This window comes from Vigna unguiculata, chromosome 4, assembly GCF_004118075.2.
Source record: "Vigna unguiculata cultivar IT97K-499-35 chromosome 4, ASM411807v1, whole genome shotgun sequence".
In the NCBI taxonomy this organism is placed as follows: Eukaryota; Viridiplantae; Streptophyta; class Magnoliopsida; order Fabales; family Fabaceae; genus Vigna; species Vigna unguiculata.
Genome location: NC_040282.1, coordinates 31,921,630 through 31,949,509, shown reverse-complemented (window position 1 = coordinate 31,949,509; position 27,880 = coordinate 31,921,630). Strand labels below are relative to the sequence as shown.

Sequence of the window (27,880 nt, the reverse complement as noted above, 5' to 3'; positions counted from 1 at the left end):
CAGTGAATGCAGTGTTAATTGATGGAAATAGTCCAATTGCAATAACAACGTATTTAAGTGATATCCTAGTTAATGTCCATGAGAAGATGCATAAAGTGCAGTTTGCACTAAGTAGTTGGACAACATTGAAATAAACTTATATTCATGACCCGAAATTTAAATTGATTTGCATAAATATAATTATCAAAGGTAACGATAGGAAATTAAATTACAACGATAAGAAAATTGTTCAAACAACGAAATTCATGCATCCCACATGATGAATTTAAACTAAATTAATGGACTTTGCCACATCACAATTGCATCCATTGATGAAAACCTCAATTATGGGTTGTTTTTGGAGATGATCAACCTCAAAGACAATTTTGTCTCCTTCCTTCAACCGATTCTGAAAAACATAACAAACAGGTAAACATCATGCATTATAATTGAAGAAATATCAATACATGACTCCAAATGAACACACCTTCTTCTCCTCAGAGCAATGAACATATCCATCACGTTTGCGGTCCATTTTATACTCCTACAACACCATACATATCAGACATACCACCTGTATCACAAAAGATCACATGTAAAGGCAACAATAAATTTATTCCACATCAATACCCTTTACAGAAAGCGGACAACGAAACACAAACATAAAATGTTCATTCACCAACATTATCTCTCAAACAACAAACATCACCAACAACCACATGGACAGCCAACAAAATAAACTTGACACACACACACAAACGAAATCAAACTCCACCAATTCAGTCAAACTTTCAAAACTAAATTAAATCATTATCTACACATGTTGTTGTTTATACGAACCAAATATGTTACCTTTGGGTTAAATAAATGAAATGGGCTTCGGCAAGGGTTCAATGGTACGGTCGGCAAGACCAAATCATTGTTGTCGAAGACTTCCACTACGCCCTGTCTCCGTTAACCCACTCCCAACACTGCAATGATACGATCTGGATGAATAAAGGGTAGTCTATGGGATGGACGGACGACGACAACTTCAGGTCGGACGGTCTCTGAAGCATGAACCTCCGACGAAAACCAGTTGTTCTCTCTCTCTCTCTCACTATTTCCTTTCTCGCTTTCTTTCTCGCACCCTCGCTTTCCCCCTTTCTCCCTTCTTCCCTTTCTCTCTCTAATTAAATTTTAACTTTCAGTTTCTAAACATCCCGCACGTGTAACTTAAACCTTTCTATAATAAAATTATAAAAAATGTAATGCCACGTCAGATTTGTCAAAACTTTGTCAAATTTTTTTGTTGAATTATCATTTTCGTTAATTTTTTTATGAAGGTTAGAAACATAAAGTAATAAAGTTTTAGGTTTTTTTTTTTTTACCAAAAATGATTGTTTGTTTGTCAAAGTTTCTCAAACAAAACTTTGTCAAACTATCATTTTCCAAAAGTGAATATAAGAAGTAATTGAATGTTTTGACTCTTTTACAAATAAAAGAAATATGAAACTACAAACACAAAGATAATTTAACATATTTCAAAACATATACAAAATACATGTTTATCGATGCAGTCCTACTGACATTCCCTTTTACAAATAAAAGAAATATATATATCATCTTCCTCTTCCTATCATGCCTGATCATCTTACCAAACACACATCATCACACGTATGGTATTAGCAATTTCTACTGATGCACCCATAGGATCATTTGTATATACACAACTTTTTTGGTTTAAGGTTATTTTGTGATGAATTTGCTATTACATGGAAAACAAGTTACATAAGTTTTAACTATAAAGCATGGAAACTTGAGAATAAAGTAGTGTTACGAAAGTGAGTATGAAGGAGTCAGAAATAGAACTAACTAAGTGTCTAGATTAGGCTAAGAAAGACTGAAATTTCTACGTCACAGTCCATACCTCATCTATTGGTAGAGAAATTTAACTTCTTTTATATATATATATATATATATATATATATATATATATATATATATATATATATAAATAATAATAATAATAATAATAATTGTAAGGTCTCATTGACCTATGTTTAGCTATTCAACGATTAATATGTTCTTTAAATAGTTTAACTCGAATAAAAATAGTCTACTTCATCGATCTTATATGGAACAGTCTTATTTAATTATGTATGATTTAAGTTGGTAAGTGTATAATAATTATATTAATGTCTATCATGAGTACTCTATTAATATCGTCTTAACCAAAACTAATTTAACACTTACACCAATACTTTTACTGATTAAAAAAAGTTAATACTAATTAACATTACTTAGTGTTGACAATGTCAACTATATCATCAAAGTTACATTACAACTTGACAGTCAATTTCTCAATTCTTGCAGTGACATTGGATTAACCAACATATAAGCTTTACGTAATAATATTAAATATTAAAATAATTTTATGTTTTTTTAACTTTTCTTTTTTGCGTTGCATTTCTACTAATGTTGGAATTTGGTGTTGGAAACTTATATGTTTACTTGTAGTTAATATTAAATAATTCATTTTCTATTTATTCAAAATGAAATGAAGAAATCATATCATATGAGACTATTATAAAAAAAAAATGATCAATAATTACATTTTACCTGGGAAAGACTCTCTTACCCTTTTGAAAAAGATTTAGAAATTGCTTAGAGATTATTTGTTCCAGCCTTGTTTCATTATTATATATGCAATTTGGAAAAATTGTCTTCTGTCTTTTTCAAGGTCTAGAACTTTAGAACTCTTAGTTGAGTACATCTAAATATGTCAACACATCTAATATATTATGTTTTCAAATTTAAATTATAAAATAATATCGCAATCTATTCCACATTCATTATTATTCACACATCATTTTAAAAAAAAAATGAACACACTGGTTTAGTGACTTAGTTGAGAAAATATTATGAAAAAAGTATTAAGCAGATGATGCCTAATAGTTTTCCATCAGAAAATAAATTAATCAGAGGCAATGTAAGTTAACTGATAAACGTAGAATACTTTTTGGTCTTTTCATAATTGACATAGACAAAAAGTTAAAATATTGAATATATATGTCAATCATCAACAACTAGCATATATAGCTCCTCTAAATATATGGAAAATTCTATATGAACATCATCAAATTTTTCTACCCTATCTAACACCTAATAAAAATTAATATATTTTTTTTAATTTTTTGAAAATATTTTATATTTAAAAAAAAAATAATCTTATTGATATTGTATAGGTGCAGAATAAAAATGGAAGTTTTCATGTACACCATTTGATAACACATAAAAGAAAATAAAAGTTTGATTATTTTTAACCCTTTGGTGTTTTACTTTTGGATAAGCTTTCAATTTATAGTTAATATTTGAAGGGGTCTTCGAGGAAGCAAAATTTAGTAAATTAGATATAATTGGCAAAGTATTAAATACTAATTAATGAAATGAAGTAAGGAATATTGGTATCCAAGCAAAGAGGTGCATGCATGCATGCATACCAAAAGTTTTTGGATGTCTTTCAAAAGTAAAATTTTAGATAACATTATTTGTAGCTAATAACCAACAACTCATCATGACCAAGGTTAATTTAAGAAAACATAATTAGTTTACTCAAAGTGGTCCGTTTCTAAAATTATTACAAAATTGAATGAAGTAATAAGAGAAATGACAACTGTAGGGTACCTGTTAGAATGAAGTCGTCATTGGTGTGATGACTTTTATTTATTTATTTTCTTTTTTTTAAGTTTTTATAGCAATGATGACTTTAGTTTTTTATTTTTTATGTTTCAACAAGTCATATTAGGAGCAACAACTTTAGATTTTTTTTTTTTTTAAATGTGAAGTCATCATAGGCACGAAGACTTCAATTTGATTTTTTTTTCAATTGTAAACTTTTTTTTATTTGTTTTTATTATTTATTTAAATGTATTATTAATTTTTTATAAATAAAGTGATATATAATATTTATTCTGTTCTATTTTAATGATTTATTTTTTATTTTATTTAACTAATTTAATGTTTAAAATAATTTAATTAGTTGAATACACGAGATATGGACACATAACAACCAACCTAGCTGACATGAACTCTGTTTTAAAAAAAATACAATTCATTGAAATCAGTTTAATAGTGTCCGTCAGAAACGGATGCAAACATTGAAAAACGGAGGAATGACATTTAGTTAAAAGACCTACACGGTACAAAATTTCACACATTACTAACAACTACAAACAATACATTCAAAACAAATTTTACCATATACAAGGCCCAAAAACAAGCAACACAAGCTAAACCTCCATCAACAAACAAGTTCTCAGCTTTTTGGTCACTTAGTGCATATTAATCACCAATATAAACATAAGGGTTTCCATGACTTACCAGGTACCTTCACAGAGCACAAATTGTGCTAGATTGCCACAAATCGGGGACGAACTCGCTATACCTTCCAATGTCCAATAAAGCCACAAACTTGAACACCATTTAAGCTCAACGCAACCACCACTTTGCTCGCCTCGCACGATAACCTCTTCAGCGACCTTCAACGAAGCTCAACCCACCACCAAACACTGTATCTAGGGCTCACATACATTGGAACCTAGTTTCCGGGAAAGGGGAAGGGTCAATCAAAATGGAGAAGGAGTAGGGAAATTTGCTTCTTCGAGACCAAAGAAGAGAGAGGAAATGGCTTCTTCGGGAATAGAGAGAGACGAGGGACATGTGATAAGGGAAAGTGAAGTTAAAGTGAAAACTGAAATCATTTTTTTTATCACACACTCAACGACTCAGCCCACGCTATTTGTTAATTATATTGAAAACCCCCTAGATCTAGGGTTTTCTGTTTTATGTTTTGTTTTCTGTTAATCGTTGGTTAGGGCTGTCTGTTAATTAGTTAGGGTTTGTTTTCGGAGATTATAAATAGATCTCCTTCATGTACAGAGAATATAAGAAGAAGATAGAGATTAAAACAGAATACAGTTCTTTTATGCTTACCTTCAAAGCTCTCCTCTCTCTCGATCTTTCTTTCTTCTCCTCTTCCTCGCGCTTCCTTTCTTTTCTCATGTTTCTCCTCTAAAGCTTCGTCGCCATGAGAGTTCTCTTCACATCGAGGGTTCGAGGGTTTGTTACCCCTAATATTGGGTTTGGGCCGCAATATGGTATCAGAGCAGGTTCATAGCCTGCTCTGTTTCCGTTTGCCCACTTTGCAGCCTAATTCAGTCAATCTGCAAGATACAGGACCTAATCTTGCAACATGGAAGACAAAATCAACAATCAAGAATCCAAGGAAGAAAAACCAATACAGCAGATGGAAAGATTGGATCTTGACCAATCTTTGATTCCCACAAGTCCCTACTATATTCATCCTGGGGAAAATCCAGGACAGGTCCTCACTACTCCATCATTAAATGAAACCAATTATAATTCCTGGAGCAGGAATATGAGAAGAGCCTTATTGTCCAAAAATAAATTGAAGTTTGTGGATGGCAGCATCAAGACTCCAGCAAGAGAAGATCCTCTGTATGAAACTTGGGAGAGAGCCAATGTCATGGTTCTCTCCTGGATTGTTAGAACGCTCTCACCTCAGATTGTTGAGAGTGTCATCTACATAGAATCTGCAAGAGATTTATGGAAGGACCTGAAAGAAAGGTTCACTAAAGGTGACTACTTCAGAATTTCTGACCTTCTGCAGGAAATGCATTCAGCCAAGCAAGGAGAAAGAAACATCACCCAATTCTTTACGGATATAAAGACCATATGGGAGGAATTAGAATTCCTACGCCCAGTCCCTAATTGCGTTTGCGGTAAATCTTGTGACTGCAACCTTTCCAAGATTTTCATAAAGCAGAGAGAAGTTGAGTATGTGATCTGTTTTCTGAAGGGTCTGAATGACAGCTACAACACTGTGAAGACTCAAATCCTGCTCTTAGATCCCCTTCCCAATATAAACAGAGTCTATTCTCTTATTATGCAGCAAGAAAGGCAGAATAATGGCAGTGCTAACCTAGGAACTGAGGGTAAAACTCTCTTTAACACCTCTGAAAGACATGGAAAGTCTCAAGATCAAGGAAATTGGAGAGGACAAGGAAGAGGCTTCATGCCCCGATCTCAAGGAAGGGGAAGAGGAAGAAATCCTAACTATGGCAAACAGTGCTCCTACTGTCATAAGATGAATCATATTGTTGAAGAATGTTATTCTAAGCATGGATATCCACCTTGGTACAAACAAAGAAATGATGGCAGCAACAACACTCAAGAAAGGGGCACTCAAGAAAAGAGGGAACAACAAGTTTGTAATCTCAACATTAAGGAAGACTCTATTGACAAACAACAACCAGTGAAAGATGAATCTACCAAAGGATTCACAGCAGAACAAATGCAGAGACTTCTAAGACTCCTTGATGACACTGAAGGTGCTGGACACAACATCAACCAAATACAGAGACGTGATAATGACTCAAGCAGGAATTCACAAGGTAAGAATCTTTGGATTCTTGATACTGGTGCCACAGATCATGTCACACACAATAAAGATTGCTTCACTACCTTTTTCAAAATAAAACCAGTAAAAATAAAATTGCCCAATAATAATGATGTCACTGCTCAGTATGCTGGAACAGTCCAATTCTGTGCTGATTTGATTCTTTTTAATGTTCTATATGTTCCAGAATTTCATTTCAATTTAATTTCAGTTCAAACCTTAATCAAGGATTTGAACTGTAAACTAATTTTTTCTTCTAAGTGCTGCCAGATACAGGACATTATTACATCACAGATGATTGGGCAAGCTAATCTCAATCAGGGCCTCTACTATCTTGACATTGTTCCTGTCACCAAGTTTACTAATTTCTTTCCTAATATTGTCCTAAACTGCTCTAAAGTTGATATTGATACTTGGCACTATAGACTTGGACATCCTGCCCATAGGATTACTGAACAAATCTGTAAAAAAAAATTTCCTTACATTCAATCTAAAGGTTCTGATGCTTGTGATATATGCCATCTTTCAAAACAACATAAATTACCTTTCCATAAAAGTGATACTGTTTCTAATGCTTGTTTTGATCTTATTCATCTTGATATATGGGGACCTATTGCCATTCCTTCTGTTCATGGTCATAGATATTTCTTAACTGTAATTGATGATCACTCTAGACACACATGGATCTTCCTTATGCACTCTAAATCTGAAACTAGAAAACTTATCCAGAATTTTATAATCCTTGTTAAGAATCAGTTTAATAAGACTATTAAAGCTTTTAGAACTGATAATGGTCCAGAATTTAATTGTATTGATATATGCAATGCCTATGGGATAAATCATCAAAAAAGTTGTGTTGAAACTCCCCAACAAAATTCTGTTGTGGAGCGAAAGCACCAGCACATCCTCAATACTACTCGCTGTCTTTTATTCCAATCTAATTTACCAAAAGCCTACTGGAGCTATGCTGTTAATCATGCTGTTCATATCATTAATAGATTACCTACCACTGTTCTAAATAATGCTTGTCCTTATCAAGTTCTGTATGAAAAACCTCCCACTTACCTAAATCTTAAGGTTTTTGGAAGTCTATGTTTTGCTAGTACTCTTGAATGTAATAGAACCAAGCTTGACCCTAGAGCTAGAAAATGCGTGTTTTTAGGTTTTAAAAATGGTGTTAAAGGCTATGTTCTTCTTGACACCTCCAGCAGAGAAATTTTTATATCCAGAAATGTGATATTCTATGAAAATATTTTCCCTTACAAGAATGTTAGTCAGCACATCCAATCCACTGAGAGTGAAGAACATGACCTAAACTTCCTATGTGATGACATTGACAACTGTCCACAAGATGTCAGAATTAATGAACAGATTCCTCCCAGAACTGACACTGGTGGTTCAGAAACAGAAACAGAATCCATTCCAGACATCACTAGTGACGAATCCACTAACCACTCCAACATTGACCTCCCACACAACAATGATCAAGGATCTGAGAATGTGACTCTGAGAAGGTCAGAAAGGCAGAGGAAAACACCTACCTATTTGAAGGATTATCTACACCAGGTGAATAGTTCCATGAACCCCAAACATTTCATTCATAATAGATCTGTCTTTAAAACTAATTATCCCATTAATTCTGTCCTTTCTTAGAAATCTTTGTCTAAAGAGCATCTTAAATATACTCTAGCTATAACTTCCACGCATGAACCACATACTTATGCTGAAGCTTCCAAGGATCCCAAATGGATTGATGCTATTCATAAAGAAATAAAATCTCTAGAGGATAATAAAACCTGGTATTTTACTGATCTACCTGTTGGAAAGAAACCTATAGGATGTAAGTGGATTTTTAAAATCAAATATAAATCTGATGGGACTATTGAAAGACACAAGGCTAGGCTTGTTGCTAAAGGGTACACTCAACTAGAGGGAATTGATTTCATTGATACTTTTTCTCTTGTTGCTAAACTTACTACTATGCGTCTTTTACTAGCCATTGCAGCCACCAAAAATTGGTATTTACACCAACTTGATGTGGATAATGCCTTCTTACATGGCACCCTTGATGAAGAGGTTTACATGAATCCACCTCCTAGGCTTCAGGTTCCTAAACCAGGTCAAGTTTGCAGGTTAACTAAGTCCCTTTATGGCTTGAAACAGGCCAGCCGTCAATGGTTTGCTAGACTATCTTCGTTTCTGATATCTGCTGGTTTTTCTCAGTCCCAATCTGACCATTCTCTTTTTACTAAATCAAAATTAGACACTTTTACTGTTCTCCTTGTGTATGTAGATGATGTAATATTGGCAGGCAACTCCCTGGTCGAAATTGATAAAATAAAGGCCTCCCTACATGAAGCCTTCAGAATTAAGGATTTAGGAAGCCTAAAATACTTCCTAGGCTTTGAAGTGGCTAGATCTACCAAAGGAATACACTTATGCCAGAGAAAATACGCTCTGGACATCTTATCTGAAACTGGAATGCTGGATTGCAAACCATGTCAAACCCCTTTCATGAACAACACTAAAAATCTATTTGACAAAACTGCTGAACCTGTAGATGATCCTGATTCCTACAGACGTTTGATAGGGAAGTTGCTTTATCTCACTAACTCAAGACCTGATATTTGCTATTCAGTACACTTACTTAGTCAATTTGTGCAGGCTCCTACCATATATCATCAACAAGCGGCCCAACACATCCTCAGATATCTAAAAACCAGTCCTGCCAATGGCCTTTTCTTTGCTGCCACTAATGATATTCAAATTAAAGCCTTCAGCGACTCTGACTGGGCCACATGCCCAGACACAAGACGCAGCGTTACTGGCTACTGCGTTTTCTTAGGGAACTCCTTGATTTCTTGGAAGTCAAAGAAACAAAGCACTGTGTCCAGGTCCTCCTCAGAAGCCGAATACCGTGCCCTAGCCACTACCACTTGCGAAATCCAGTGGCTCAACTACCTTCTCAACGACTTCCATGTTCAGCACACCGACCAATCTGTCCTATATTGCGACAGCCAGTCTGCCAGACAAATAGCTCACAACCCCACCTTCCATGAGCGCACGAAACATATCGATCTTGATTGTCACGTCGTCCGCGAAAAACTCCAGAAGAAACTCTTCCACTTACTGCCGATTCGCTCCGATGAGCAACTCGCGGATATTTTCACAAAAGCCCTCCATCGCACCTCTTTTAAGACCATTCTTCCCAAGCTTGGGCTAATGACCATCCATCACCCAGCTTGAGGGGAGGGTATTGAAAACCCCCTAGATCTAGGGTTTTCTGTTTTATGTTTTGTTTTCTGTTAATCGTTGGTTAGGGCTGTCTGTTAATTAGTTAGGGTTTGTTTTCGGAGACTATAAATAGATCTCCTTCATGTACAGAGAATACAAGAAGAAGATAGAGATTAAAACAGAATACAGTTCTTTTATGCTTACCTTCGAAGCTCTCCTCTCTCTCGATCTTTCTTTCTTCTCCTCTTCCTCACGCTTCCTTTCTTTTCTCATGTTTCTCCTCTGAAGCTTCGTCGCCATGAGAGTTCTCTTCACATCGAGGGTTCGAGGGTTTGTTACCCCTAATATTGGGTTTGGGCCGCAATAAATTATTTAAATTTAAATTCAATATTTTATCTTTTTTTGGGACTAACAACCGAACGTAATTATATTATTTTTAACGTCCATTTTGCGTCGGTTTAACTGACACTATGAATCACATCTGCACTTATGACCATGTAGCTTGGTTTTGACCGTCCCTAGTAGAGTCCCATTTCTGACTGTCGTTGGTTTTTGGCAGCTAATAAGCTGCATTCTTGTAGTATAGCTCTTGTTACTCTAATAATCTTTATCATGATTCAATTCCTTAAATTATTTTTAAAATTAAATTAGATAAATAAAAAAACAAAATAAATCATTAAAATATAACAGAATAAAAATTATATATCACTTTACTTTAAACAAATTAATAATACATTTAAATAAATAATAAAGACAAATTAAAAAAGAAGTTTACAAAATAAAAAAAAAAAACAAACTAAAGTCTTCATGTCTCTAACAACTTCACACTAAAAATAATGGTTTAATTAATCGTATAGTACCCAGTTTGGGGCTAGTTTATCAAATAGGTACCCGGTTTTAAAAAAATGTCAATTGCATCCCAACTTTTGAAAATTGTTTCAATTAGGTCCCTTTGAGACAGAGTTGACTAACGCCATTAGTCAACGTGCTATGTGTCAATCTGTGGTTTTTTTTATTTATTTTTTTTAAATTTTTAATTTTTTTTAAATTTTTTTTAAAAAAAATTTAAAATGCCACGTGTCAAGTCCATGTGTGACACGTGGCATTGTCAGTGCCACGTGGCATTGTAATGCCACGTGTCAGTGTCACTATCAGATGCCATTGTGATGATTTCGATTTAGTCCCCATTTATGTTTTTTCGTTTTAATTTAGTACCTACTTATGTGTATTTGATTCAATTTTGACCTAATAATTTTTAATAATTAAAATATTTTTTAATAAAATTAAAAGTAATTAAGTATAAAAGTTTTAAAAAAATTAAGTATTTGATATTTATATTAAAATTTAGTGGTAAAAGTCATTTTATTAAGTCATTTTTAATAAAAAAAAAATAGTATAACATTCATACCAATAAAAATTTTGATTTAAAATTAGTAAGAGACAATATTGTTCTATTTTGAAAAAAAAATTAACAAAACATGAGTACTTAATAAAAAAATAATTAATAAAGTAATATGATAAAAAGTCGTTTTTAATAAAAAAATATTAGTATAACATTTATACAAATAATAAATTTGGTCTGAAATTGAGAGAAACATTATAAATATTAGTACTTAATTTTGTAAAAATATTTATACTTAATTATTTTTAATCTTATAAAAAATGGATTACAAAAATATTTTAATTATTAAAAAAAAAATGGGACAAAATTGAATCAGATACACATACTTAGGTACTAAATTGAAACAAAAAGACATATGTGGGGACTAAATCGAAATCAACACAATGACATCTAATTGTGACACTGACACGTGGCATTACAATGTCACGTGGTACTGACAATGCCACGCGTCACACACAGGGACTTGACACGTGGCATTTTTATTTTTTTTAAAAAAAAATTTAAAAATTTAAAAATTTAAAAATTTAAAAAAAAAATTAAAAAAATCACAGATTGACACGTGGCACGTAGACTAACGGTGTTAGTCAACTCTGTCTGAAAGGGACCTAATTGAAGCAATTTTCAAAAGTTGGGATGCAATTGACACTTTTTTAAAACCGGGTACCTATTTGACACACTAGTCCCAAACTGGGTACTATACGATTAATTTAACCAAAAATAATTTAAAGTCGTCACTCCTAATACGACTTCAGTTGAAACATAAAAAATTAAAATAAAGTCGTCATCAAGACTTCTTCTTACGACTTCACCAATTTCATAATAATTTATTAAAACAGACTACTCCTTTGCATAAATTAAAAAGTGTTATTAATTAATGGTCATCCATGAATTTGATACAATTACTCATAATTGATATAATTGATACTCATGATTCATTACTCTATTTGTAATATTTTGTATTAACTATTTGATTTATATCCTTTCTGGATTACCATATTGTATCTATAAATAGGACTCGTCCTATCAGTAATAAGACACACATACTAACAGAAGTTGCTCCCTACTCTCTCATTCTCTATTCTTCCTCTCCTTCTTCTCTCTCTTATTACTTTTATTTTATAACACGTTATCAACACGAGGGCTATCCAACTGAGCATGAAGACTTATTACTTTTTCTCATTCACAAACTTTATTTGCAAAGCTTGAATTTGCGGCCCTTGATATTTCGGGAAAGAATTATTTATCATGGATTTTAGATGCTGAAATTCATCTAGATCCAATGGGTCTGGGTGATGCTATTAAAGAAGGAAATAAAGCATCTGAACAAGATAAAGCTAAAACTATGATTTTCCTTCGTCGCCATCTTCATGAAGGGTTGATAATTGAATACCTTACTGTAAAGGACCCTTCTGTATTTTGGAAAAATTTTAAAGAAAGATATGACCACCAGAAAATTGTGATTTTGCCAAAAGCTCGTTATGATTGTTGCAAGATTTTAAAACTGTAAGTGAATATAATTCTGCCATGTTTAGAATTACTTCTCAATTGACTCTATATGGAGAAAAAATTATTGATAAGGATATGTTGGAAAAAACATTCTCAATTTTCATGCCACTAATTTGCTTTTTCAACAACAATATTGTGAAAAAGGCTTTCACAGATATTCTGAATTGATTTCATGCCTTCTTGTGGCTGAACAAAATAATAAGCTCTTGATGAAAAATCATGAGGCCCGACCAACTGGTTCTGCTCCATTCCCAGAAGTGAATGCAGCAACATCTGATCCATATAATCATGGACGAGGTCAATACCCTAATAATAATCGTGGTCGTAATTTTGGTCGTGGTCGTAGCCATGGTCGTGCTATTAATCATGGTCGTGCACATGGTTATAAAGGAAATTTTAAAGAGAAACTTCATCAACAGAAGTGGAACAACAATGCGAAAAAGGAAAAAGAAAGGGGTGAAAATAATGGCAAAAAAGCTGAAAATATATGTTATCATTGTGGCAGTAATGGATTGGACCCGTGCCTGTTATACACCAAAGCATCTTGTTGAACTCTACCAAGAATCACTTAAAAAGAAGAACATAAAAACACACTTTGCCTATGAAGATGGTGATTTTGATTATGGCCATATGGATACTACTCATCTTGATATTGGTGATTTCTTTTCTAAACCCGATGGAAGCATTGATCACCTTATTGGTGATGGGAGTGTTAGAAAATAGTTTTAGTTTATTTTATATTATGTTTTAAAATTTTAAGACAATATTTTATATTTAATTCATGTTGCTTTTATATGTATAAGTTTTTATGAATAAAATTCTCTTTTTATTTATTTATTTTTTCTTCTCCTCTTACAAAGTAATATCTAATATTGATATTTATGTTTATACGAAGAATGAATATTGGCATTAACACCAATGATGGGGATCTGTGCCTTGCTGATAATACAACAACTCATACAATTCTCAAGAGTAATAAATTTTTCTCTTGTTTGGTAATGCGAGAAGTCAATGTTAGTACTATTTCTGGTACTACAAATATAATTGAAGGCTCCGGAAGAGCTATTGTACTTCTACCAAGAGGTACAAGATTGCATATTAAAAATGTATTTTATTCTCCTAAGTCCAATAGAAATTTATTCAGTTTCAAGGATATTCGTCTAAATGGATATCATATTGAGACAAATAATGAAGGAGATATTGAATATCTTTATATCACTCAAATTGAGTTAAATAAAAAATGTGCATTGGAGAAATTATCAGCATTCTCTTATGGTTTGTACTACACATATATTAATGCGACTGAGACGCATGTTATTGTAAGCTAGAAGCTTACAAATAAGAATGAATTTCTTGTTTGGCATGATCAATTGTGTCATCCTGGATATATCAAGATGCAAAAAATAGTTGAAACTCATGTGGACATCCAATTTAAAGTCAACAACTTCTTCAGTCCAATGATTTCTCATGTACTGCATGTTCGCAGGGAAAGTTGATAATAAGACCATCACCAGAAAAAATTAGAAATGAGTCAATCTCATTTTTAGAATGAATACAAGGTGATATTTGTGGTCCAATACACCCACCATGTGGATTATTTAGATATTTCATGGTATTAATTGATGCGTCCACTAGATGGTCACATATTTGTTTACTATCAACTCGAAATCAAGCATCTGCTAAGTTATTAGCACAATTGATCAAGTTAAGAGCCCACTTCCCATATTATCCAATTAAGAAAATTCGTCTTGATAATGCTGGTGAATTTACGTCTCATGCTTTTAATGAGTATTGTATGCCAATTGGAATTGAAGTTGAACATCCAGTAGCACATGTTTATACTCAAAATGAACTTGCAGAATCATTGATAAAACGTCTAAAATTGATTGCAAGACCTTTACTTATGAAAGCTAATCTTCCAATGACTACTTGGGGATATGCAATTCTGCATGCTGCAGTATTGATTCGCATCAGACTAACAAATTATCACAAATACTCTTCTCTGCAGTTGGTTTTTGGTCAGCAACCTAATATTTCTCATTTAAGAATTTTTGGGTGTGTTGTATATGTCCCAATTTCCCCACCAAAAAGGACTATGATGGGTCCTCAAAGACGTTTGGGAATATATGTTGGATATGATTCTTCATCGATAATAAAATATCATGAACCATCAACAAGTGACTTATTTACAGCTCGATTTGCTGATAGCCATTTTGATGAATAAGTTTTTCCAACGTTAGGGGGAGAAAGAAAGAAACTGGAAAAGGATATTGGTTGGAATGAATTATCATTATCTCATCTTGATCCTCGTACAAAAGAGTGTGAATTAGAAGTTCATCGGATAATTCATTTACAAAAATTGGCCAACCAATTACCAGATGCTTTTACTGACACAAAAATGGTAACTAAGTCGCATATACCCGCTACTAATGCTCCAATCAGAATTGATATTCCTGGTGGACACTCTAATATGACAAATGAATCTCAAACACGCCTGAAGCGTGGTAGGCCTGTCGGTTCCAAAGATAAAAATCCTCAAATGAGAAAAAGGGAAAAAAAGGAAAGATGGCCTAATCGAGGGGGTAAAAGTCCCAAAAGATTCTTTTGACATAATTAATGATTCAGTTTCAGAAGAACCTAAGGTACCTGAAATTTTTGAAAATGATGAGATCTCAATAAATTATGTTATGAATCATAAAATATGGAACCGTAATAAAGTCAATATTGATGAGGTTTTTGCATATAATGTAGCAAGGATGTTATAAGTGACAATGAGGATCAAGAACCAATTGCAATTGAAGATTGTCGGCAAAGAAATGATTGGCCAAATTGGAAAGATGCAATCCAAGTAGAATTAGATTCGCTTGCTAAATGAAAGGTTTTTGTACCTGTAGTTCGCACACTTGAGGGTGTAAAACCTATTGGGTACAGATGGGTTTTTGTACAAAAATGAAATGAGAATGGTGAAATTGTTAGGTACAAAGCACGGTTAGTTGCTCAAGGTTTTTCACAAATTGATTTTGAGAAGACATATTCTCCAGTGTTGGATGCAACAACATTTAGATATATAATTAGCCTTGTTGCACAAGAAGGTCTGAATTTACACCTCATGGATGTTGTTATAGCCTATTTGTATGGCTCTTTGGAGAATGATATTTATATGAAACTCCCTGAAGGATTTAATTGCCCAACAAAGTAAATTCTAAAGAAGATTATTCAATAAAATTGAATAAGTCCCTTTATGGATTGAAATAATCAGGACGTATGTGGTATAACCGTCTTAGTGAGTACTTGTTAAAGGAGAGGTATAAAAATGACCCTATTTGTCCTTGTATTTATATGAAAAGATTCGATAATGAATTTGCCATAATTGTTGTTTATGTAGGTGACATAAACATAGTTGAAACTCCTAATGAGCTCACAAAGGCAATTGATTCTTTAAAGAAAGAATATGAGGTGCAACCTAATGAGCTGCATCCATTTGTAAATCAGATATCCGGAGAAGGTCTCCTTGAAAGAAACGTGCTTTCAGATCATTCCATATTTCTTCAGCACTCTCCATCCACAAAATACTTTGTCGGATCTAGTGTGATACAGAATGTACTAACTAGGAAACTACCATATTATTGCATCTTATCCAAGAATCGTGTGCAAGCTCATTCTTGTCTGGTTCAGCATAGAGCCATTGACAAACTAGAGCTTATTTTTCGCATTAAGAGTTGTTAGCATAGATTTACTCCAAGAATGGTGGTTACCTGAATCTAGCAAAGGTAACAAGGGCAGTGGTTGGATTCTCTCTAGGATGTAAGTACAAATAACTCTCATTTGACAAATAATTCTTTTTCAGACTTTTCTTCCTTAGCCATGATGGCAAGATAACGGGTAGAGAGAAAAGAAAGAAACAGATAAAAAGAAACAAGAAAAGAAGAGATCGGAGTAAACCAGCGGAGCAGATTCTTTTTAATTGAAAAGCTCTGATACCATCTTGGAAATCATGCTCTTGTAAGGAGATAGAGACTTTTGCAAACAAGTAACTCAGTATAACAAAACAACAAACACAACGAATGCGTGGCGGAGAAGAAAAAGACTCAAAAAGGAAAAAGAGAAAAGAGTTGTTATTGATGAAAGTGGTCTTTGTGACTTGACTTTACATGAAGAGGCATAAAGGCTTATTTATAGGAACAAAAGTAAGAAAAAGAAAGAGTCAACGGTTAAAAGCTAAAAACATAAAAGCCCATCAAGAAGTCCAGTTTGGTGAGGTGGTAGGCAACGTGTAGCAACGACAACGCATGGGTTCTAAGATATTGAGACAGAAAACAATTGTGGAAAGTCGTAACCTCATTTCCATAGTTAAAAGAACTATGTAATCCCTGCTTATCGAAAAGCCACCATCCTCTTGTAGTGTTGTTGTTAAGAGAAATGAACAAAGAAAAAGGGAGAATGAAGATTGTGGTGTAGTTGTGAAGGAAGAAGAAGAAAATACATATCACTACTAAAAAAACTTATATTTCCTACCAATTTTATTTTGAATTTTTTTTGTAGGAAATATTTATAAATTTTGTTATATAAAAAAAATTGCAGGAAATTACTGTCAATTTTTTTTGCAAAATATTTTGTATAAAACACTTTTTGCAACAAATTTTGTAAGAAATACTTGCGAATTTTATAATTTTATAAAAAATAATTATCTATGAAGGAATTACTTGTCAATTAAAATTCTTAGAAAAAATAACAGAAAAAAGTTTATTCTTACAAATTTTTTTAACATATTTATAAGAAAATTTTTATGTAATATGAGAATTTTTAGTAATATATATATATATATATATATATATATATATATATATATTTTAACCTTTCTTTCTTTAATATAACTTCTTAAGAGTAAAAGGGGAAGTATAAAATTTAGGGGTGCAGGAAAAAAAATAGGGATTTAGGAAGGAATGGTTGTTTCAGTGTGAGGAAGGAAAAAGCCCAAAAAATAAATAAAGGCTGGTAGCCTCGGAGGTGGTGGGTGGGTTCGTGATCGATTTTCTTTTGCGTGTAGTCTCAGAGGTGCTAAAACTGTAGATTCTGGTGATGAATCATGTGGAGACGATGAGTGTAATGAAAGAATGGCAATCTTATTAAAAAATTAATTTTAAATCTAATTCAATCTCATAAAATTTGACTTATAAGATTAAGTTTACACTTATTTTATATTATAAACTTATCTTATTTTTAATTAATATGAAATTTTCAACATAGTACCTCATACCATATAAATGGGTGAAAACCTCATCTTATAAATTAATTTTGTGAGATTGAATTAATTTTAAAAAAAATGAAAATATAAAATGTGGACCTGGGTCAACAGTCCAATGTAAAATAGGGTTGTGAAAATAAAATGAAATTATTTAATTAGTGTGAAAATGTATTGGGCCAAAAATCCATTGTGGAAGAAGGGTGTGAAAATAAAGTGAGGGGCTGTAGAACACAATGGTTTGGACAGTTAACCTCAACGTTCAAATGTTGGTCGAAAAGAAAATCACTGTGGTGTGAACAACAAATGGGGTGTAAAAAGAAAGTGGGTAAAGGTTTAAAAACATGGATAAAGCTCTCTCTTTTTTTCCTTTTATTTATTATTCACTTTTTCTATTACTTATTGCTTCATCGTTATTTTTAAAAAGGAAAATTTTCTTTCTTTTAATTATTTATAGTTTTTTAATAAAAACAAAAAAAATTGAAATTTTTTTATTCATTACGATGAATTATAATTAGTAATGTAGTCATATTTTTTATGATACGTTAAACCATTTCAGTTAAAGTGTCGAGTGAAAATTTGAATTGAGTACATACGTATAGAAACAATAATCTTATCAACTTCACAAGTTCGTGTGTAGATTATTAATGCTTAACTTGACCATAATAAAAAAATTAATTTATCAAAATCCTTAGTAAATATGGTAGTCATCTATGTAAGAATTAGATATAAAGGTGATTGGATGGTCCTAACAAAGTGTCAACTACCAAAAGGTTCCATGTTATTATTTTTTTTAAATACATTTAAAAAATATAATGGTAAATAAAAAAATATAATATATCTTGTTAGACATTTGGATGAAATGTGTGAAATTTTACTATGTTCAAAAATAATCAAAGTCATAAAAAAGTAAATTTTTAACCTTACAATTTTTAAGATACATAATTAAAACAAAAATAAACATCATCTTTTTTTTTCCATGGTTGAGTGAAAAATTCAGAAATAGCACTACGGAATTAGCTACAAGATTTTTTTGTCATTGATCCGTCACTAGATAACGAGAAATTAATGAGAAATAATTTTCCTCATTAATTTTTTTCACAAACTATCTACAAAATCATTTTGATGTTGATCTCTCGCCAAACAGCGAGAAATTAGTAAAGAATAATTTTCCTCGTTAATTTCTCTCGCAAATTATTAGTTTTGTTGTAGTGGAAGAGGTTAACTATGTTATTTCTACAGTCAACATAAAAGAGTCATATTTCTAACTCACTCATGTTTCTGTTAGTTAAATAGGTGACATTATTATATAAAAATAATCAATGAAAGGACATTTTACTCTCGAAATTACAATTTCAATATTAAGAAAAATCTAAATAACAATATTCGGAGTTTTGAATATTATATATATATATATATATATATATATATATATATTAGATTTTTTGCATTTTTTTCTTTGAATTCTCTTAACTATTCATTATGTTTTTCTACTTTTTTTTTATCCATGTATTCTTTTAGAAAACTTATTGAAATAGTTTTATGACAAAATTTTATAACATTAACATCCAATTTTATAACATGCTTGAAATAGTTTTATGACAATATTTTATGATAATTTTTTTTATTGTGTGATACTTTTATCTATATTTTTTTATTATTGTCCTTTTAAACAACTCTAACTTAAAAACATATATTAGCGTTAAGAGGATCTTATTAGATATCTTACATTATGATCAAATTATAATATATGGATGTAAACCATATTTTCATGTTAGTTTTTGTGAGATTGAGTTATATTTAAATGCTACTTTATTAATATTATATAGGATTATTTAGAGTTTGTTCTAATCAAGTTTCATAGGCCTATTATTTCATCTATTATCTGGTTCCCTTTGGTCCAAAGCTCCATATATTCAATTCTCAACTTCAAGAAAGATGTTAAAAATCTCATGTCGACATAACCAAATTATAGCATATAAGCATGTGTAAATCTAATCGTACAAATTGGTTTTGTTATATTTAGTTAAACTTAAATTTTACTTTATTAAAATAATATTAGAGCATATCAATCTCTCTCCTAACAAAAACTCTTGGGACTATTGTATTACCCGCTATTGGTCCCCCATCTAATCATTTTTATCCATTTCCTTAACGTGAGGGAGTATGATAAAGGTCCCACATCAATTATATATATAACCAAATCATATTATATTGATGAATGTAAATCTTACCTTACTAAGTCAATTTTGTATTTTTGAATTATACTTAAATTCTATTTTTCCTACTAAAATGCTAAAATAAATAAAATATTTGATAATTTTGAAAATTACTCACATGTATATGTGTACAAGGTTTGACAATAATATATTTTAGAAATTAATACTAAAACAAAACTCTTAAATAGTAACCAATTTTAGTAACAAAAAATTGTTAGTAATTATAATGATCAATTTAGATATCAATTTAAAAAAATAAAAAATTATTGGTTACTAAAATAGTCACTATTATGAACAAAAAATTATAATTGATCGTTAAATCGACTACTAATTAATTAGAAACTAATTCATAAATTAATTCTTTTAGTACTCAAAACCTTGATAGTTAATATTTAATGACCAATTTATAAAATAATTTTTTTGGTAGTCAAAATTTTAGTATACTAATTTAGATATCAATTATAATTTTTTATTTATAATAATAATTATTTTAGTAATCAATAATTTTTTATTTTATAAATTAGTTAATACAGTAATTAATAATTTTTTTTATTAAAATTGTTATAATATAGAATTTTCTTGTAGGACAAGAATAAATATTAAATTAAATACAGTATTCAAGATATGTTTCCGTACAAAAAATTTGTCAACATGACATATGAAAGGATATCTTGACATTCACTCTAATATATAAAATTCATCTAGAGCGTAATATTCAAATCACCACGTTTTGATATATTTCTTATCTGCGCCTGCATTTAGACCGTATAGGATAGCAATTTCAAGTCATTATTAAAGATTAATTAAATAAAAATTTCAGATCACCACTAAGAAAAAACATAGCTTTTGCTATTTGTTTTCTTGTTAGTTTAAATTGTTTTTTTTTTGTTAACCTAGTATACTTGCATCCCAAGACTTTGTCTTCCACAAAACTAGTTTGACCCAAAGCAATAAAAATTTGGGTGAAGATTATTTTTGTGAAGATTCAAACTTGTGCTATGAACAATTTGATTTGACGTATATGAACAATTGTGTCTTGCTGAATAATCTCATTTATAGGAAAGAAAATAATCCTTAACAATTAATAAAATATATTATCTGTTTTAGAATATTTATATTGTGACCACGATTGAATATATCACATAAATATATTTATGAACTATGTTGGTATGTTGATAGGATTTACATATTAAAGGACTATTTATCTTATTATTAAAACATGAATTTTAAATTTAATTTAATTTTACAAAATCAATTTATAAAGTGAGATTTGTACTCACTTATATAATATAAATTTATCTTATTTTTATTATTTGTGTACTTTTTATTCATTTTATAGTTCTTATATTAATTATTTGTGTTTTCTTTTATTAATAATAAATATTATTCTACATAAAAATACTATATGAAATATTCTAATTTTTTCAAATATAAAACTATACATCAATTAAAAATAATATATAAATAGCTTTGATGATAAAATATAGTATAAAGACTTACAAATTGATTAATTACCTTCTCCTTATGATTAACAGGTACTTAGTATTTGCATATCATGTTCAAATTGTAAAATAAATATGTTCATCCTTTACTCTATTTTAAAGCTTATAAATTAGTTTTTTTGAATGTTTGTTCTTACAAAAACATTTAAGTTTTTAGTTATAATTAAGATTTGAATTGAAAATGGTGTTAAAGTGTATTATATATGAGTTAACTCATGAATAAGGATTTATTAAGATTTTAACTCTCAAATTAAGCACTCTAATCTATTTGCTCCAAAAATACACCCTTGATTGTCTGCTGATAAACATTACGTACTTCTCAATCTCATTAGAAGCCAAGATGACTTTGATATCATTAACAAGTTGAAAACCCTTTTACTAAAAATAGGATACTAGTTGAGGTTATTATATATATATATATATATATATATATATATATATAATATAAAAGAAGATTTTTTATAACAAAATTTGTTGGATGACAACTTTTAATGTTTCCTTAATTAATAACTCAGCTTATTTTTTTTTTAAATTAAAATTCATTCACTTACTAGGATTTTTCGTTGTATCATGAAATGTATATATAGTTTGTTTTTTCTTCTTCTTTATAGTAACTACTTGAATTTACAGGTGAATGTGAAAAGGTTTTGTTCTTGTTCTCAGTTTGGTATAGACATTTATGGGACATTGTACCGAAGCGTCTTTGTGGACCTTATTGGCAAAAAAAATCAACGTTGTGGTAAGGATGAAAATTTCCATGTGGTTTTCTCATGGTTGGCCCCTGCTGCCGAAGATGTTTATGTCTTGACCAAATGGATCAAATTGTCCTGTTTCTATTAACCAATGAACTCCATTTATTTTTTCTTCATGAACAATTATTCTTGACTACATCATCACTTGGATAAAACAATCACTGAGTTGCATGCAACATATAATCTGGTTGCTTTTGTGGTTAATTTATCATGGTTTGATAACTCAGAAGTTGGAGTCTAAATCTAAATTCAATATAATCTCACATTCATGAAAAAATTGTTTTAAGATTTTGAGTTTGAGATGATATCAATCTCTTATACAAAATATAATTCATGTCCTATTAGTGTTGTATTTCTTTATTAAATTTTTTTCCTTAAAAAGATCTTTAGATAATGAGAAAGTGACATTAGAAGAAAATTCTCAATTAAAAACTAATTTTAAAAACATAAAATAGATAGTTTCTATAGTGACCTATCTAGATATCAATTTGCAAAATTAAAAATTATTGGTTACTAAAATTGTCATTATTATAAATAAAAAATTATAATTGGTCACTAATTAATTAGAGATCAAATTAGAAATTAAGTCATTTTGGTGGCCAAAACCTAGAGAGCTAATTTTTAATAATCAATTTCTTTTGGTAGCCAAAACCATGATAGCAAATTTTAAAAACTAATTTAATGACCAATTATAATTTTTTATTGATAATAATGATTATTTTAATAATCAATAATTTTTACTTTTATAAATTAGTATGTAAATTAGTGGTCATTATTTAGAAGAATAGAGTGAATATTATGTGTAAGAAAAGTATTGTAACTATTTTTTTTTCACCATTATACTTTTGCTTGCTTCATGACTTTTTCAAGTTCAAGGTTTTTGCTGATGTTTTTGGTATTATTATTATAATTTATCTTCAAAATATATTGAATTATGATATATTAATTTTTGTAATATATATTAATTTTAAAATAGTATATTTTGAAAATATCACAAATGATAACCCTAAACATTCAGTAGAAAAATTCTTTTTTATTTCTTACGATATTCAATTCTTCCTATTAATTTTACGTATATTATATCAAATGTTGTTACCTAGTTCATTTGAAGCAGCCATGGAGATTGTTTCATTTCTAAAACAATTTAAAATTGCATAAATAAATGCGGAAGAAAAATTAAGTTAGAATTTAGATTCCCATCCGATGTATGTATTTTAGGTGGGAGTTTAGATGTTATTATGAAAAATTTTCTCTACTGAAATGATTAGTTTAATCAATTGGATTACAAATAAAGTAACTAAGAATGAAAATAATTTTTTATTAAATCTCTTGATTTTGATGAGATGAAGCGTGCATTTTTTTTTTTCTTAATGGTGATTGTACTCCTGGTCTATATAGTTTTGGAAAATATTTTTTCACTTTTTTTAGAATATTTTTTGTGTTGATGTTTGTAAGGTTGTCAATAAATTGGATCCTTCTCGGTATGAATTAAAATGTCATTTCTTTATGTTTCGGGTGTAGGGATCAAACACCTATTAAGAACCAGTTCAATTTTACTCCTTTCTTTTTTATGCCTCCTCTCCAAGTAATCTGCTGTAACTTCCTCGTCAAGCAATCTTCCTCCTTATTCGATCAGTTGACAGACGATCGGGGTACCTGTCTAAAAGGCTTCGATGCTTAAGTCAGTTGATGGACCGATCGGTGGATAATCGTAACTGCTGTAATAAATGCGAATTAAAGATCCTCACCAACCTACCTCGGGGCCCTATTTATAGTTTCCGGTGTGGGCCTGTACTTAGGGTTCTTAATCACGGCCCAATGATCCCTTAATTTTGATTACTGACTTGTTTAATTTTAATTAATCCGGCTGATTGGTCTAGGTTTTCTGTTTGGATGATCGCCGATAGTCGCTTAACCCAGCGGGTTATCTTCTATGAGTTAAGTGATATGTACTTAATCTGTGTGGTCGATCGATAGTCTTCTTCGTGGATTCACACGTGATGTTTGTGTAACCGATTGACCGATGGTCTTCTAAGGGGTAACACGTAATTTACCTGCAGGGCCGATCGACCGATGATCCTTTATGAGGTAACGTGATTTACCTGTGGGGCCAATCGACCGATGGTCCTTTATGAGATTACGTGTGATTTACCTATGGGACCGATTGACCGATGGTCCTTTATGAGGTAAGGTGTGATTTACCTGTGGGGCCGACCGACCGATGGTCCTTTATGAGGTAACGTGTTTTACCTGTGGGGTCGATCAATCGATGGTCCTCTGTGGGTTCATATGTAGTTTATTTGAGTGACCGATCGATCGATGGTCCTTCATGGGTTCACATGGTTTCTGTGGACCGATCGACCGATGATCCTGTTTCATATGCAAGTCCTCCCAACCTTATTCGATGGGCCGGCGGATTATACATTGCCGGTGGTCTGATTGGACATACAGTACACTTTTATTCTTAAAATTTACAACACACAATAAATAATTGATTTTTATCATATAGCTAATAGCTAATTTTCATTTCAAAATCAGGACAAAATCTTAGTTGATAAGTTTGCGATGATTGTTAGTGGAACGTAATCAAAATGATTTCAATAGGTAAGTCATGTTAAAAGTCACTTTTACATTCTTAATGCTTATATTTCTTTTGTTATATATCTCAAGAGGTTTCTCTTGTTATCTAGGATATCTTCCTTATACTTGTTTGGATGTAAAGGGTTTTGAGAGAGAGAGAATGCATAAGAAATGTTATGTTGACTATGTTATTATTAAAAACAGTACAACCTTTTATATACAGGTTAAGAAGAGTAACCATGCTAACAAAAAGAAACGAAAGAGAGCCTATATCTGTTACATGGTAGTTTATACTTTTGGCTTAACTACAAAAAATATACAAATAGGAGATGACTATTTTAGTGGCAGAGAAATTGTGGTTTGCATGTTACTAATATTAAACTTAAAAATAAAGTCTATATGCTACGTTAAGAGTTTAATTATGATAAATTGATTTTGATTGAACTCATGTGCATTGAATTTCTTAAGTCTGAGTATAAAAGATATACGTTCTTTAACTTGTAATCAATTTGTCATGGTATTTAGGGACAAACCTTAGTTGGTCCGGCCATGACCCTTCCTTCCAATTTTTTTCATACATTTCTTATTATAATTTTATAATATATTTATATATTTTAAAACAATTAATTTAATTAGTTATTGAATTTGCAAAAAATTATAATATTTATTATCGCCCTTCTACTTACTCACTTACTATTAATTAATAATTTTGTCACTAAATTTTTAATACATATTTAATAGAAAATTAATTTAAATTTGAAAAAGCATATTAATCATCTTTGAACTATATCGATCTTTGATAAGAATAGGAAATGCATTTTACTTAAACAAAAAGTTCTTTTTATATATTTTTTATCAAACAAGATTATGAAATAAAATTGAAAATAAAATTTTTGCGGGCAGTATAATTATTTACACTGAATAAAATAAATTTTAGTTTTGGCTTAAATACAAAGAAAAATATATTAGATTTCTTTTATATTTATAATTATATTAAATTGCGTATTCATTTTTGTTGTATTAGTTATAGTGATATAAAATATCTAATGAATAAAGTAAATTTTGAAAAAATGTCGAAATTTTGACCTAATTTAGTTTCCAACTTTAGAAATGTGTGGATTTAATCATTTTAACCAAATTTTGTTAAGTTTATTTGACTATTCAAAAGAATTTCATAATAACATTTGAGTTGCTTACACCGTCTAACATATCTTCGCTTTAATGTTAGCTAAGAAACGCTTAGAAACGTTAAATAAACTTAACAAAATTAGCTTAAAAGAACTAAATTTATGTATTTCAAAAGATGATGACTAAATTGATCTAAAGTTTCGAAGGATGATTAATTCTAACTTTTACTGAAAGTTGAGAGACCGAAAACATTAATCTAAATTTTAAATATATTATTTTGACTCTTCTAGAATAAAAGTAAATGGTGAAGATCCACGTTGATGGTATTAAAGAAGCATATAATGTTATTCTTGAATCATATAAATATTTTTTTACATTTTTAATTGATCAATTAATATTTTTCATAATAAATTGAAATAATTATTCATTTTATATTATTAATTATTTTATTATAATTAATAATTTAAAATTAATTTAAAAGTACTAATAATTTAAATTACAATATATTATACATCTTTCATCTTTTAAATAATATAATTTAAAAATTAATTTTTATAATTATTTATCTTAATTTTTAAGAAATTTATTTTAATTTATTATAATTTTTATTTTTATTATAAAAATTTAAATAGACCAATTGGCAGCCTGTTCCAGTCTACCTGTAACCTAATGAATTAGCAGGTGAGATAGCAACCGAAAACTCAGAAGATAGTATTTGTTTGAAAAATAAATGAAAAAATAATAGCACTATGTTTTTGCGTACATAAGGTTACAAGTAATAATAATACTAAGGCCTTCTTTGTAATCACAACAACAAGAAAAGTAAAAGAAAAAAAGAAAAAAAAAAGTCTGACTGCAAGAAAATAAAGAAAAAATAAATAAGACAGAAAAACATTAATAAAAAAGTGAATAAATATTTACTATAATATATATATATATATAATTATATTTTTAATTTTTAAATTGTTGTAGGGTATTTAAATTATTATGTAATACAAGTCAATTAAATCGAGTCAAAGTGTAATGGCGATTATTCTTAGAATTAATATCAAAATTAAGTTGATGAATTTGAATTTTCGAAATTTCTGATAGGAAAAACAAAAGGTCAGCTTCAAGGATTTGTTTGTTGCACCAATAATAGAATGGACACTATCTTCTTCTAATAAATTAATTGTTGTGAGAAAGTAATTATATATATATATATATATATATATATATATATATATATATATATATATATATATATATATATATATATATATATATATATATATATGCCACTTTAACAATGGAAGTAAAAAAATAACCTCTACTTTTTAAAAAGAAAATTAAACTCTGAGGGGCGATACACAATTTCTTTATTAAATTATAAAAAATTCAAAATCATCCTTAAAAAATCTTAGAGAAAAAGGTTATACTTTTAAACATAAATTACTAATTTAACTATTTATTTTAAAAGTTTTCCATTTTGATACTTTTTAGAAAGTATTAGGCATGAAGCACGTGGATAAGAAACATGAAACTCAAATCAAATCACATGTCAATATTTTGGTCAATATTATTTACTTTATTTTTATTTGTTGAAAAACATTTTTTATGTCTAGAGTCAAATTTATTTGTCTGATAAACTTATGACTCATTCCTGAAGTTTTTTCCGTGTTTATCACACAATCTGTCCAACAAAAGAATTTGATTTCTTTTATAGTAATATTTCAACTTTATATTCTTAAATTCCTTGAAACTCTTTCAATTTCTAAGTTTTCAAGCATTAAATAATGAAATTTTAAAATAATTCTTATCATAAATATATAAATATCATTAATCATAAACACAAAATATTTAATTACCTATAAATATTATACTTGTTTGGACAAAC

At 30.0% G+C, this 27,880-nt stretch overlaps 1 protein-coding gene and 1 long non-coding RNA gene across 2 annotated transcripts; one reads left to right on the top strand and one right to left on the bottom strand.

Annotated features, from left to right (window-relative positions):
- Window positions 1-154: 154 nt before the first annotated feature.
- LOC114182546 lies at window positions 155-4,716 on the bottom strand. Its single transcript, XR_003604115.1, has 3 exons — window positions 4,342-4,716; window positions 467-553; window positions 155-388 (listed from the first exon to the last, which is right to left on the bottom strand). It is a non-coding gene; the product is annotated as an uncharacterized LOC114182546 (long non-coding RNA).
- Window positions 4,717-6,074: 1,358 nt separating this feature from the next.
- On the top strand, window positions 6,075-6,811 carry LOC114182672. Its single transcript, XM_028069584.1, has 2 exons — window positions 6,075-6,434; window positions 6,710-6,811. The coding sequence occupies exons 1-2, from the start codon at window positions 6,128-6,130 to the stop codon at window positions 6,748-6,750; spliced, it is 348 nt and encodes a 115-aa protein (XP_027925385.1). The 5' UTR covers window positions 6,075-6,127; the 3' UTR covers window positions 6,751-6,811.
- The last annotated feature ends 21,069 nt before the right edge of the window (window positions 6,812-27,880 follow it).